Here is a 15,823-nt window from a genome sequence, read left to right on the forward strand (position 1 = left end):
GGGAGCAGGCTCAGCTATAAGGGTCATTAACACTTCAGTTGGAAACGCCACGTCAAATACGTCATTAATATCTTTGAAGTTGTCATTAACAGTAACACCTAACTAAGGTGATAAGGAGTTTTGTAGAGCATCGTCAAGTCTTCCTGCTGCTTATGTTCTGTGCTTTTTTATTAGTAGTATTATTTTCTGTTCTGGAATCCAGTTCTTAAAACAATTTCTGTTTTACCTGTTTTGATGCTCAAGGGTGAAATTGCAAAAAGTGTTTTATTCCTCTTTTCAGAAGGTTCCCAAGGAGGTTGTGGATGCCCCATCCCTGCAGGCATTCAAGGCCAAGCTGGATGTGGCTCTGGGCAGCCCGGTCTGCTGGCTGCTGACTCTACACATAGCAGGGGGTTGGAACTAGATGAGCATTGTAGTCCGTTTCAACCCAGGCCATTCTATGATTCTATGATATGATCCTATGATATTAAGGCAAAGAGCAAAAAGGGCCTTTTTTTTACCTAATGTATAAGTTACTGCAATTTGGGCAGCATTAGTCCAGTGTAGAGTGTATGTCCAGTAAGTTGATGAGAATAACTATAATGGAAAAGTCCACATCTGGAAAAGCTGTGAACTTCATACACAGTCAAAAGCTTTGAAAAATCTGTCACAATCAATAAAATGGGGATTTATAGACAGTGGTTGATTATGCGCTCTTGAAAATCATTTTGCAGGATTTCTACATGAATAAATCTTTACTGAAGTGGTGATGTTTTACATGACTGAGTCCAAGGAATATTTGATTTACTTATTTTTCATCTCATTTGTATTTTTTAAGTATCTATTTCAGCCTGCTTAATGAATAGTGATTGTGTTGACTTCATTCCATCATTGTGACTGTCAGAATCTCAACAGATAATATTTGCATTGGAAAAACCTTCAGATTAGTGGTTTTGGGGTAAAGGAGATTGTTTCCAATGGCAGTTTCGAAATCCTGACTACCAGTGCCTCCTAGCAGCGATCACCATGTGTCACTGTCAAAACTCGCACAGAGTTTTAGGCGCCTGCAAAGAGCAGTCAGTCAACACAAAAGCAAATATGAAAACTCTTTTGCTTTGGGCAGCCCGGTTATGTCAGTGAGGAGATGTCCTCTTGATTAAATCCAGACCAAGCAGTTTCCTGTTAGCATGCGAGCGCAGCCCGCAGTGTCTTACTCTGAGAGCCTGGCCCCGAACTCCTCTGCCAAGTCCTTTCCTCTTCAGCTTACAGGCAGGATTGCTAAAATAATACAAATACAAACAATCCCTAAAAGACTCTTAAAATGATTTCTAGCAGTTTAATGTCTTGCAGACAAACTTAGCCTTAGATTTTCAAAGTTTTGATTTTTATTGTTGTTTTTTGTGTGTTTTTTTTTTGTTTTTTGTTTTAAACATTCTCCTAGGGTTATGTATTGGGGAAGTTGCAGTTTTGCAATTACAGGAAAATTTTGTGCACGCATCAGTCTTGGGAACACATTCTGCCCTTGTTTGGCACACATCAGTGAGTGCGAGGAGGCTTTTTATGTGCCGAGGAGAAGGCAGCCTTCCTTCAACTATCGTGCAGTGGGGGAATCTGCTGCATAGAAAATGAATGGTTAAATGCAGTGGTGCACAGACATTCTGTGTTTGAAAGTGGTTGTATTCTGTAACTAGTAATTTTCAAAAGTACAGTTTAATCAGAAGATGAAAGGTCAACAGTATATTTTTTTTTCCAAGCTAGTTTTACTTAGGGTAAATTTGGATGGGGTTGTGTAGCATGAACAATCCGTTCATGACAGGAGACCAGGTTAACAGTCTGCAATTGCATGGTCTGAACAGATGTAAACCTGCAGTGCTTCTGGGAACCGTCTCTCTCCTTGAGCCAGAGCTGTTTTCCCTGTGGGTCCGTGTGTTCCTGCAGCCCTGGGGTAGCAAGGTTGGGCAGCTTGTCTAGGTCTCTCACCCCACCGAGTGCAGGCTGTGTTCTTCCTGGACTCCTTTTGTGCTCCAGTTCATCACATGGCTGCATAAAAAACAGCTCTGGAGCAGGGCAGCATGTGGGGAGAAAAGGGTCTCTGGAATGGCTTCTTGCAGTGGCTTAAACTCGATGTGAAATGGTGCCATTTTCCTGCTGAGTTGTGGCTGCAAGTTTCCTGAGCCCTCTGCCTGTAGACTGAGCCATTGGTATTTGTAGGCTGTTGAGAGGTCCCTGTTCCTCAACCCTGCACGATGCTCCTGGTTCTTCCAGTGCTTTTTACAGACCCAGAGGAACATGGCAACCAAAACCATTGCTGGGACCATTTCTTGCTATGAAATCCAATTGTTGGGAGTACTGCTAGAAACAAACAATTGGCTAGTGAAGATGCTGGAGTTACTGGTCCCATTCTTTCATTCTCCTCTCAACTCTGTTTTAGCAGGCTGGATTTTCATGTTCTACCAAGCATCTGTTGGGCCCTGTGCCCTGGGAAATGGGATCTCCTCATCCTAAAGCAGCTGAGCTGTGCAGTCAGTAAAGACATCTACATTACCCAAGAGAGGAAGAGATATCTATTATGAATAATTGAAAAGCAATAGAAGGTAGTGCTATAAATATGAACTGGATGGGCTGTCTGTTCCTGATTATTTCATAAATAGCTGACTTTTTTCTTCTTCGTATTTTGCCAGTGTGCAAAGCCAAAGTCTATAATGCCTGTGAAGTCAGTGCCGTGACATCTTCAAGTCCTTGAGTCTAGGTGCTGAGTTGGTATTTGGAATAGAACTGTCCTCGTTGTTTTGAACTTACACCTTACTGGAAAATTTCCGGAGCAAAACCTCTGGTCAAAATGTCTGTGTGTCTGAACTTCACGTGCAGTCCAAAATGTAGTTCTTCAGGGGGTACTTGAGATGTGTTGTCAAGCAACCATGGAGAAACACAAAATATGCCTTAATCTGTTACTTAGAGGAGTCTCTCAGTCTGGTGTTGCTCATCCTACGTGCTGGTGAATTCAACATTCAAAGCCCAGAAGCGCTGCTAAATTGCAAAATATTACTGTAAGGCTTCTCTGGGAAATGTGACCTAATGAAACACCATTATTGTCTGTATCGGGATACAGCAGGGCTGTTACCCAATAAGGGAAGGCTGTGTGGTTCAGAAGAGCATCATCACAGCAGTCCCAGCTGAAAGCTTGCTGTGAGTGCATATGTGAGGAGGAAATCAGCACTGCAATACTGCTGCTCTGCAAATGGCTTTCTTCTGAGACTGTAGGAGAATTGGTGATGCAAAGTCTAAGCTAGGCTGTTGTGTGCTTTGGTTCAGTTTATTTCCTGTAGTATTTTGCTGCTGATGCATTCAATCCAACCTAAACAGATTAAAGAATTGGTTTTCAGGCTTGAACTATTTCCCGGCGGCCTGATTTTTTTCCTTTGTGTAAACCCATTAATCCCAGATACTTACAAAACTCGCTTTAAACAGAATATATTCTGATCTCATTGAATGTGAGTGAAAGTAACTCCATACTGTGAAAAGATATTTCAGCCATTCTGATGGCTTCCCAGGAGTTTATTTACCCGTAGATAAATCCTGATGTCCAGGGATTTTTGCCAGGGTCTGTATTTTTACTGATGGTTGCAAACAGTTGAATGAGATGGGGCCATCTCTTTTTCCCTCAAGAGAAATGGCTTCTTTATTTCTGCCATTCTGTTATTGGTGGTGCAGTGTGATTACAGTAATTAGTGACTGTTTAAAAAATAACCCTTCCCCCTCATAAAAACAAAGCATCAAACCTGAGATCTGTTGCCAAATACTACACCAAATGAAAACTGTAAGAGTGAACTGAGGGGTTATAATGGCATGTGTACTAGATGAATTGACACCTTCCTTCCTTGCGAAAGCATCATGAAATGTTTCTTGTCCAAATGTGCTTTATGACTACAGGTTGGTTGTCAGCCCAGAGCTGGTATTTCCAGCACAGGAATTCTAAGTTCTGACACTAAAGTTGTGACTTCATTGCAACCTTTCAATACCTTAAGGGAGCCTACAAACAGAAGGGGAGTTGGCTCTTTACAGAGGGAGATAATGGCAGGGCAAGGGGAAGCAGTTTTAAATTGAAGAAGGGAAGATTGAGGTTGGATGTCAGGGGGAAGTTCTTTGCTATGAGTGGTGAGGTGCTGGAACAGCTGCCCAGAGAGACTGTGGATGCCCCGTCCATCCCTGGAGGTGTTCCAGGCCAGGTTGGATGGGGCCCTGGGCAGCCTGGGCTGGTATGAAATGTGGAGGTTGGTGGCCCTGCGTGTGGCAGGGGGTTGGAGGTTCATGATCCTTGAGGTCCCTTCCAACCCAAGCCATTCTATAATCAGTTTTAGAGTTTATGCAGAAGTTAAGTGGGACTGAATCACCACTGTTGTTTCCTTTAGCAGTGTTATTATTCTCTTTGTGGGATAATGAACTTTCTTCTAGATTATAATATGTAGTAGTGCCACAAGAAACACTGATAGCAGTCAGAGTGTAAAATATTCCGCGGAACATGTCAGGGAAGTAAAAATAAACTTACTGAATAACGTCCATTCTTGACAGAGCTCCTGGTGTTTGGAGAGTCAAAATGGACAATGTAGTTTAGTAACTAAGGGTGGACTCCCAAATAACTGCTCCTGTGAGAAGATGAGTTGAGTGTGACAGCTGTGTGAAGGATTTGGTTTTTGCCTGATTTTTATGTTTTGTTTTTGTTTTCGCTTTGTAGGTTGAAGGGGACCAGTTACCTCCAGGACATACTGTCAGCCAGTATGAAACATGTAAGATCAGGACAATAAAAGCTGGAACTTTGGAGAAACTTGTGGAGAACCTTCTGACAGCTTTTGGGGATAATGATTTTACCTACATCAGTATCTTTCTCTCAACATACAGGGGCTTTGCTTCTACTAAGGAAGTACTAGAGCTTCTCCTTGACAGGTAAGAGCCAGTGGATGGTGGGAGCTGAGCTGTCATTTACATGGCAGGGAGATGTTGTCAGGAATTGTTTCCATTACTGTCAGTGGACGTGGACTTAATAACCCAATGGACAGGTGTCAAGAATATGTCAAAATTTGGAATGTATAAATACATGCTGCTCACATTCACATTCTCATTAAAGCATGCTCACCATGTAGGGAAAATACATTGTGTCTGGCAACTGAGGAATCAAAATGGGGCTAGCACGTGGAAATTAATCTAGCTTGTCTCTCTCCAAAAAGACCGAATGAGAGGGCTGCAGAGTCACATCTAGCCTTGATTCCTGTATTTCACTGGATATTGAATTTTCAGACTTAAGTCTCCTGTTGGGGGAAATTGATCTGAAGCAGGGATAATGCAAACATACTCAAAACCATATCTACATCTGTTCACATCAACACACTGTAATAATTTTTTTTGTGGACAGCACAAAACCCCCTAGATATACAAATTACCCTTAGATACACAAACAGGCAAGGTCAGAGGTGGAAGTATCATATTTATTTCATTTTCAAAAGGAAGTGATGTACAAAAGCAGCTATTCAGGCATGTAGTAATTAGAGGGCTAGTGTAAGAACTAGGTTTTGATTTTGGCTCTCCCACTAGGTAGATAAGGAGCAAGGTGCATGTAAGTTATCTGTGCTGTTCTTTTATATCTGAAAAAGACTGTGATACCACTTGCTTTGCAGGAATGTTATGTGCTTAATTAACAATGGTGTAGAAATGCCTAGCTGCCAAGCCTGCTGTAATTATAATAACAACTCTGGTAGCTCAAGAGTAGTAACTTCACAGCCAATAAAAAGTCAGATCTGAAAAGAGAAGCCATCATGGGTAGAGGCTGTGCAGTTAGATTTCCTACAGTGACCTTTACGTCTCAGTCCATACACATTCTGACGTAATTAGGACATAAGCAAAAAAAGAACAATGGTTCATATATGTAGGATTGTAAAAATGCAGAGGAATTCCTTCTCAAGAATAAGGAATTCTGCCTTTACATTCAGTTTTTTATTCTGCATTTTGAATGTAAGTATCTTTTGAAGAATACCTTGTAAAAGACACCAAATTCGTCTGGATTCTATTAAATTTAAAACAGAGCTGGCTGGCAAACGGGCAGTGTGGTATGAGAATCTCTTGCTCTTAATCATGTGAGTTGCCCAGGAGCTGCACATCTATTGGATAAGCCAATGGTTATATGCATATACACTCTTATTTCCAGCCAATAATGCTTCCTATGTGATTTAATTGAATTATTTTTTGTAAAGATAAAGGTCAGCAGAAGAAGCTCTTTTTATTAAGAAAGAGTTGGGTTAGATAAAATAATACCTTTTGCAATGATGCGTTACCCAGAATGGCTGTTTAAATTCTGTTCTAACAGTGCAGTTCTTGTTGCTCTGTGATGGAGCCAGACTGCTCTTTTGGGGTTTCCTATTAGTCGACATGCACCTAGGGAACTTGCCTTTCTGTAATCAATGAGATCTTTAAGATGGCTTATACAATGTGAATTACTCATTCCAGAGTGGCTCCAAACCTGTTGATTCACACTTAGTTTTTAAATTAAAGGTGCTTGTATAAAACGCAGGTAACTTATTTTGTCTTAAAAGTGTGTTCACGTACCCAGTTTAAATGCCCAGAAGACATCCTTATGTGTTTGCCATCCAGTTTAACAGAGTTTAGGCTTTTAGTAGTTTTCCATTTTTATTTCTTTGTTAGTGAGGTGTTTTGGTAATAAAAAGAAATGTCCCACCTGAGACTATGACCTCATTTTAGGACTCACTGTACAAACATGCCTAGGAGTGTTTGCAGCAGCTCCCACCCTAAGGCCCTTCTTCTGTCAAGAGATCCTAGAGACACAATGAGAGGAGCAGGCTGCTGGCAGATATTTAGGAGTGCCTTGAGGCACAGAGAGAATAACAGTTCTGCTTCACCTTACGGTTTTGGAGCTGGATCTCTGTTTTTGTGTCCACATCTGGTTGTTGTTTTGGTGTACTTGGGAGATAGAAGACTATTATGCAAAGAGCAATTCATATGTTGTGCTTATTTAATTTGCATAAATTATACAAGATCCCATGTATCTGACAGGCAAGTCTAGAATCTACTACCAAAACCTGTTAAGATGGATGATCAGCAAAGTGATGGTGTCGGAGAGACATTCTTGTTGCTGGGAGGCTGCCTGCATTTTTAATGGAGGGCTGGTTTGTTGGACACTCTGCACAGAGCCCCTTGGGCAGGACTAGAGAGGGCTCCTGCAGTGCACAGCTCTGCAGAGAACTCGCTGTGCATAGCACTGCAATACCAAAATAATGAAATAACATCTCTGGAATTGAGGATTGAAGAATGATAAACTTGGGGTTTGTGCCAGATGGGTAATCCACTGAAACAACAGGCCATCTTACAGTCAATTAGCCTGGTTATGGTTTTGATTGTTTTGTGGTGTTTCATCACTAGCCATTAAAATGTTCAAACTCTACAAGGCTGTGCTGCTGTAAGGATGATGAAAAAGTCTTTTGGGAATCTTGCTTCTTTTGCACTGACGTTAGCAGACTCCGCTAGATAAATGGTTCTGATTTCTTCCTGTATTCTCCCCAAGAGAAAATTATCATAGCAAGCTAAAAATAGGAATGTACAAAAGTAATAAAACACTGAAGTTGTAAATTCAGATACTTAAAAATCAGGAATTTGAGCAAGGAAATAAGTCAGGATCGTTATCAAGTTCATACATCATGTGCTTTAGTTTCTACTTCTATATAGGTTTTTAACATAGGCAGTAATGATAGGACTTTAAAAACAGCCTGAAGAAAGTAATTACTCATTCTCTGAGAATCACTAGTCTTAAGACACCTGTACTCTTCAGGCTTATATGAAAATGCAGCAATGGTAGCTGTAAATTGTATTTTTGGTGCCATTTAACTCAGTTAACTGCAATTAAGTTCTTAGTATTTTCATATCTGGGAATTACATCTGTACCATTACAATTAGATTGAAGCACAAAAGTAGTAGCAAGTCTAACTTAAGAGCCTTATATTTTCTCAGGCATTTATCAGGGGAGCAAATGAAAATCAACACTGATTAGAAAACAAATTGAGCAGACAGGACTAACTTCTTAGTTTTGAAATCTGTGCATGGCTATTTTGTAATGAGTTTCATTTGAGTCTTCAAGCAGACAACCAGGAAAGTAGGAGTCTTCTAAAGATGAGACCCTTGTTGTTCACGGCTTTGTTGGCTGTCGATTGAAGGGAAGGATCTTGGCCCAATCTTGTCTGCTGCTGTTTGTCCTCTTGGGCTGTGTCTGAAGAGTTTGTGCCCCATGGGAGCTTTTGGTAACATGCTAACGTGGCAGCTGTTCTGCCTTAAGGAAAGGAGAACAGGGGAAGTTCCAATGCTGCAGGTCTGCTTCAAACAAGTAGGCCATGTGATATTTCTAGCAGTGTCTAAGTTTGGGCACTCAGGTGAGTGTCCTTCTCCTCCAGAGCAACTTAAAAGAGGTGAAAATGTCATAAGATGGCAAGAAAACACAGGGGACAGAGCAGAACTTACTTTCCTGAGCCAAGTTCTGGTCTCTAGCTTACATACCTCTTGGAGCAAGCCGTAATATAGTCTACGAGGAGGGGCACATGGGCTGCTTGACCTTGTCAACGTTATCCCCAGCTTTTTATAACAAATGGTAGAATCCTCAGGAAATCCTAGGAGGTCACCACTTCCTTCCCCTCTCACAAATCTCAGGAGTGCAGTGTTTAAGAGTCTGAGTTAAGTGTTTAAGATGTTTCTCTTGGCTTTTCAAATATCATGGTTTATCTAGAAGTGTATGGATTGGGACAAAATATAGATTAAATGTAAGCTGTAAAGGTTAGAATGATTTACATCGTGTGTGGAATATGAACTTGTGAAGAAAAGCAGATGTTGTAAAGAAAAATACATAGAAATGGATAGTAATTGAATTTAACTAACTCAGTTTTCATCTTTACTGCAGAATAGGTAGCTAAGAGTCTGCGTTTTTCAAATTTATTGTTAGCAATATTTCTAAATAACAGCACAGGGATGAAGGTGGGTATTAGTGCATAGTCTGTATTCTATAGCTATTATTTTTACTTTCCAGTTGAGTAAAAAAGAATGTGAAAAAGGCTCTCAGAATAAGCATTAGTTGTCAATTCCAACTTCATGTGGAAAGCTTGAGCAGTGTTTCTTCTTCTTGGTGACAGAGTGAGACTGTAGAGTAAGGGGGCAATCATGGATGGCAACGCTGAATCTTTATTTGTAGGTGTAAGGAAGAACAGTGATGTGGCCAGATCCAAAAAGGCCCTTCCATCTTTCTGCAGGGGAGCAGCTCCACGACATGGGGTTGAAGGAACTGCACCTGTACTTCCTGCTCGTAGGACACATTGTATGTGGGAACGTACACATTGGGAACGTACCTGCCCAGAAACATAGGTCAGCCCAATGAGTGTGTGAGGCTCTGCAGCCATCGGGACTTGGAAGGGGCCTTCATTTCCTGCCTGGCCATGGAGGAGTTGGTAGTTTTGACCCTGTGTGGTGGTGGGATGAGCTAAAGGGACATCCGCATTGTTTACACTGCCTTTGCTCCTCTTCACACGACATAGGAGTGCAGGAGGAAGTCCTCCCAAAGCCACACACACATGGCTTCATTTATTTCACAGCAGGAATCTCATGGTTGCACAGCACTTGTACTTGTGGTGTCTTGAGCTCCCACATCCTGTGCTGGTATTGTCATCACAGAAACGCACAAACAGACTGGGCAAAGAGAAACATTCCTAAAGGTGATGCATCCAGTGCAGTGAGTATCAAACAAGATGTGTGAAAAGGGTTAAATCTGCTAATGTAAAACTCAGAATATTGTTAAGATGGATGCAGAACCCTCTGCATCATCCAGGAGGTACTTGCTGGATTTCTACAACTGTGCTGCTTGTAATGGACTACCAATTGTGCTCTTTGATAATTCCCGCCTTTAATATAGTCAGAGATGTGTTATTTGCCCTCTGAGTAAACTAACATTTCTTGCAGACTTTTTTATTTCTTTGCACCATGACTTCAAATTAAATTTTTGCTTTTTATTAAATCTAAAACTGGAGCATTATTCATTATTTTGGCTGTATTTGATCTATGAAGATTTTCTTTTAACATAGAGTGGAAGTCAAACTAAACAAAACACTGAGTGTAGGCCAGTATGTTAAGAAGTGAGAGAGATGTCTTGTACTTGCAAAGCTCGTTAAGAGTAATTGGATGTCCACGACCCTTTAGTATGCATGGAAGTTTGGCATCTAAATACACTAGGCAGCTTTGAAAACCTGCCAAGTCTTTAATACTATGCACCCTGATATTGCCTCTTTGTTTGGTAGAAGTGGTTTAAAAATAATTTAAAAAAAAAAAAAAAGTCTCTTGTCAGGATGGAAGACTGTGGAAAGAAGGAAAGAAGGGGCAGAGCCAAGAACAGGCAAGCTCCTCCTGCCCCCAGCACAGCACTACAGCAGGGTGCCCTCACTGAGCCTTCAGCATCCCCTGCTGCTGTGTGTGCTGTGGCATTAAGTGCTCCCAAGCGTGATGGAAGCCAAAGATATTTAGCTGTCCAGAGGAGAGCAGGCATAAGCCAAGTTCCTCTCTGATGTATTTTACTTTGTCATGGTAATCGTGTTCCTTGCAGTGGTGCTTAAAAGCAGGCTGTGCTGTGCTTGTGCAGTAGCATATAAAGTAGCAACCAGTCCCTATCTGAAGAAGTGTGCAGAAAAGGAGAGCTGGAGCTGTAAGCCCAGCAGTATGATGATGGCAAATAACAAGTTAGTTTTACGTTTCTGGTTCATTTCTTTTTCTGGAGGCTGGCTTGATAAGAGGGCAAATGGAGATGGAGAGGAGAAAGGGGGGGAACTTGAGAAAGGCCTGGCTGGGTAGAACAGAATAAGGAAGCAAGTATAAACAGAGGGCTTTGCACAAGCTGCAGACAGTCCTGAGGCCGTTTTGAACAAACAGGGCAAAAAGCTATCACTTAGGACCGTGTGAAGAAGAGAAATCTCCCAAAGAATCTGCTCTTGCCATTTTTCTTCTCTGGAACCTGAGTGCTTTCGTTCCAGGTTTTGCACCCTCGTTACAGTTTGGGTGAGCCTACCATTGTGTGCTGCTTTCTGTGGGGGGTTTGTGCCATTTCTGCATGCTTCTTCCAAGGAGGGGTGGCCTGAGCAGCAAGCCTGTCCATCCCTCCCCCAGTACCACAGTGTCTGCTTCTGGAGCTTCCTCCCTCACCAGGCACCTTCAGCTCACATCTATGGTGTTTTAGGAGGCACAGAGCAGCGGATCCTCCTGTAGCAGAGCAGATCCTTCTGTGCATTTTAGGACGGTAACTTTATATGGCATCAAGTTCACTGTTACTGCTGTAGCATTTATCTTTCCTGTGTTGTTTCCCTGTATATCACTTGGCTAAAGAATTGACTTTGTTTCCATTATTCTGTGTGTATAATTCCAAACACCTCACAATTCTTGCTGAATATCTGTGCTTCCAGTTATTTTCTGCTCGCTTTGATGCTTCCAAGCATTATTTAGGGCTTTGGCACTTCTGCAGAGAACCACCTTTCCTTATTATTTCCTAATCATTCAAAGAGGATTTTCCTTCCTCTTCTTCCCTTTCCTTCTGAACAGAGATGCAGGGGTGCATTTTCTACCACATTTTTCAGTATTTAAATATTCAGCACTACGGGTTACATTCCGGTCTCATTTGCTTAGTCAGATCTTTTGAACTAAGTCTATAACTTTCCAAACACCAAGCAAGGCTGAAAAGTTCTGTGGGCTACAGGATCCTTTTGTTTCTCATGTCTCTTTTTGTATGCAAAGCATTCATACAAGGCTGGGTAGTGAATGGCTCTTTGTCCAGGAGCTGGTGAGAACAGAGTGGTGGAAGTCTGCAGAAACACTGTTCTTTACATCAGATGTATCATTAACTCCTCCTAACCCGTTTTTAATGGCCTGTTGCTCATGCAGAGCTCTTTTTTTGTTGAGAGATAGGCAGAGATTTACATCTGGCAATATGACAAAATGTTATATACGTGCCAGGTTTTGTACTGCAGATTGCTTGCTTTCTATGTCTGGGTTATAGATTTATATTAGAAAAATCAGCATAAGTACCTCTAGTGGGATTTATGTGCAAGTGCCTAATGTTCTTCAGATACATCTTTTATATTTCACACGTTTCTAGGACAGTGATACTGAAAGTCATCTCAATGCATTTTGCTTGGAGAACTAATGGGAAGTTTTGAAAAATGAGTATAAAAATGTGATTATTATTCAAGAGTTGCAGCTTTCTTTGCTCAGTAGGGAAAATTGTCTTTTGTACTGACTAAGATGTATTTTAGTCACTTCCTAGCAGATGGTGATGGAGAGTGAAATCCTCTCCATTTATCAACAGGCCAAGAGCATACGATACACACTGCATCAGCAGCACGGGGTGTTGAAACTAAATGATTATTGTGGTCCCTTTCAACCAGGCCATTCTGTGATTCTATGATTGTTCTTTCAATGTCTGCTCCCTCTCAGCAACCCTCTCCTGTAGCTGTTCCTGTATTGGAACCAGTGTTCCGATATTTGGAAGTGCAAATATTGAAGCCAATAGAGTTCAACCTATTTTGATTGGATTTAACCTCAGCTTAGCAGAGTGATGGGCTTTGTGGAGGTGTTGTGGCAGTGTTGTTTGGAAAGCATTCGGATTTATTTCATCCTTGCAGGAAGGCAATGGGAAGTACTTCAGTGGTTAACTGCACTCACTTTGAATTGGAAAGGGTAAGACTGATCCCTTAGAGAGGCCAGGTGGGATTAAGTGCTGAATTGCATGGATGAAAATAAAGAATCTATTCCATTTCACAGCTTCAGTAGCGCAGATCTCAATGAAAAGATCACAGGTAGAGTGTGAAATTGCTTGGAAGCACACAGGAGAAAGCAGAGAGGCCACTGATGGACTGAAAAATGTACGAACAAGATTGACAGCAAAGTAGTGATTCCTCTGTGAATGCTCCTGCTGTGATTCACTGTGACCCTGTGGAGACCAAGGTGTCATGCAGCGTAATCAGAAGTAGATTCTTACCCCACTGTCACCATAAGCATAAGCTGAGCATGTTTTTCTTTAGATGTTTGCAGTAGCTCTATGAAATCACAATGGAGAAATGGCTTATTCTGCATGAACCTCCAGGCCAAGAACCCTTTACATTTTTAGGAGTCCTTATAGTGTACTCTCATGTCTGCAGTCCTGTAGGACCAGCAGTATTGTTTGGGTATAACTGAGAAGAATTTGAGCCCTTCAAAGTGTAGTTTTGCAAGTGTTTATGTATGTGTTATACCTTTGTTTCGTGGGCAGACATAATGCTGAGATTTCTGAAGTCTTCACTACTGGTCTTGTGTTGAACGAGGGACAGCGTGTTGGTCAGACTAAGATACTGGGATCAAGCAGTCATATTTTGCTCTCAGCTTTGCAACAGATAAGTGGAAACAACATTTTTGTTGTGTCTACATGTAGCTGGAGATGCAGGAGCCAGTTTTAAACGAGCCATTGTTGCAGATAACACAAGTGGTCCTACTGCGGTACTCTCAAGGTTAAGGAAGCCCAAAGTGACCTCCTTACAGCTGCAGCCACACTGCTGCTATCTGAGGAGCTTGCCTTCATTAGTTTGGGTTTACTTTGTAATGCACTGGAATGAGCTGTGCATTAAAACCACTGATCTTTCTGTGCCTCAGTTTCCATCAGTATTGAACAGTCCAACGTTAAACCCCTGGCATCATATTGTTGAAACTTATTTTAATGTATTGTGAAGTTTTGAGATTGAGAGCCATGATAGGGTAGAATGTCAACATGAGGGTGGTGCAAAAACACATTATTTACAACCCGCTGGTGAGAAGGAGCTTGAATTAAACTCTGCTGGTTCAATTTCTGTACAGATCTGCAGTTCTTGCATATGAAACCTTAGACTGATACTTCAGAAGAACATAAAGTTACCACCTTATATTTCTAACCTTTGAAAGTTATGGATGAATTTTTTGCAGTTCTGCCACGATCCTTCCTTACACAAACTGACAGCCCATGCTATTTTCTTTGTCTGATGTTACTAGAACGTTACAAACAGTTAAAGATGCACTTGTTCTCCTAGCTACTCAGATTAATTGCAGGTGCTTGACTAACATAATTAGTCAAACACAGAATGTTTAAAACCAGCTTGCCTAAGTCTGTACTGCGAGTAATTGTCTGCCTTCATTTAAGCTGGCTGTAAGGAGCCATGAAGTTCTTTGTAGAGCTGTGTATCTGAAGCAGTGGGTACTCCTATTGAATATGAAGTGCATTATCCTGCCTGCAAGGCACAAGCATTACGTATGTAGGTGTGAGATTTTGCTTTGTGCTGATGGAGTTGTACCTCTGGTTTCCTTTTTCCAATGGCATTTTCACAGTGCTGCACACCATTCTTGCTCATGACAACTGCATCAAGAGTTTTGACACGAATGGGCAATTACCACTTAGAAAAAATCTGTGTGGAAATCTCACGCGGTAGGAATGATAATTGTGTAAGAAGTGCTTTATTTGGGCCTGTGTTTTCATTTCGTAGGTGTTCCTCTAAACAGCCATCTCCTTTTTCAGGTATGGAAACCTGGAGACCTCAAGCTGTGAAGAAGTCGGGAGCCAGAATTCCTCTGAATCCAAAACAGTACTCAGGAAGTAAGTGTGGCTTTGCACTGTGCAGCAGTCAGGATTCATACTGGAGGAGGATGTGGGTAACAGAGCTGTTGTTTCCTTTGAAAATGCACAGCACTGTTTTCTTGCTTAAACAAGCTTGTGTAAAAGCCAAATATCAACCATCTCAAGACGTATCCAATGATGTAACCCAGAGGTCTCTCAGTCAGCAGAACTGTCTTGGAATTGAACAAGAACTGAACACATCTAGGCCAATATTTTATTGATTAAACAAACAAGGAATGTTTGTTTCCCCTGCCTTATCTATAGCAATAAACAGTTTTTGCTTATGACTGATTTTATTGTGCATTACAGCAGCATCTGCAAAGCGTAGCTGAGGGTGTTCCAGGCAACATGTGCATGCATGCATCTTCTCCATTAGTGCCCCTCTGATTTACAGTGTTGCTTTTTGAGTGAAATTTAAATTCTGATGTCATCCCGTGTTGCAAGAAGAATAGCTGAGCTGATTTGAAATGCAGTTTACATGGAGAAAAGTGGTTATCTTCCTAACATCCTATGAAACTGCATTTTATCTTTAGACATGGGATGTAAAATGTTCCTTAGGTCATCAGAATTTGTACTTTGACATCTGTATGATGTGTGGTTTGCACTATGGCAATGAAAAGTAGCTGAGTAGTTATATTTGATTACAGTATGTTGGGAATCAACATTGTTGTCAGCATCACTCTATGATTCTATTTCATCTATCAGTTAAAAAACAAATTTAAGTCTGACTTGGCAAGGAGGAGTTGAAGAGACCCTACAGCATCAGTTTGTTTGTTTTGAGATAGAAGAGAATGTTGAATTTTTCTAAAATGTGAAATACACTGCGTAATTTCATTCCTAAGACTGATGCAGATTGTTGATTCAAATCACATCTTATTTTAAAATATTGGGCCTGCTCTTCACACTGCTTCTCTTGCTGCATTTCTGATGACGCATGTGTTGGGACAGAAGGTTTTGAGTCTGTTTTAAAATGGTTCATACGTCCCCAGTGCAGATATTTTCCATTAACATGCCCAGCACCTCCCTGTCCCTCATTGTCTGAATGGAATTGTTGGACAATGGGCTCACTTTGCCTTCTGTCATCCATGCAGAAACTGTTCTGTTTAAGCACCATAGATAAATTGGTGAAAGCCCCTTGTATAGGAGTGTTAC

At 41.3% G+C, this 15,823-nt stretch overlaps 1 protein-coding gene across 1 annotated transcript in view; it reads left to right on the top strand.

Annotated features, from left to right (window-relative positions):
• RGL1 (ral guanine nucleotide dissociation stimulator like 1) overlaps positions 1 to 15,823 on the top strand; it is a gene marked incomplete at both ends in the record, with an annotated part of 62,957 nt that overhangs the window by 20,089 nt on the left and 27,045 nt on the right. The window contains 2 exons of the mRNA XM_079536348.1: positions 4,712 to 4,920; positions 14,573 to 14,650. Of these exons, the coding sequence (XP_079392474.1) occupies positions 4,712 to 4,920; positions 14,573 to 14,650 (287 nt within the window). The remainder of the gene's footprint in view (positions 1 to 4,711; positions 4,921 to 14,572; positions 14,651 to 15,823) is intronic.

Source organism: Tetrao urogallus (assembly GCF_951394365.1).
Source record: "Tetrao urogallus genome assembly, chromosome: 5".
NCBI lineage: Eukaryota > Metazoa > Chordata > Aves > Galliformes > Phasianidae > Tetrao > Tetrao urogallus.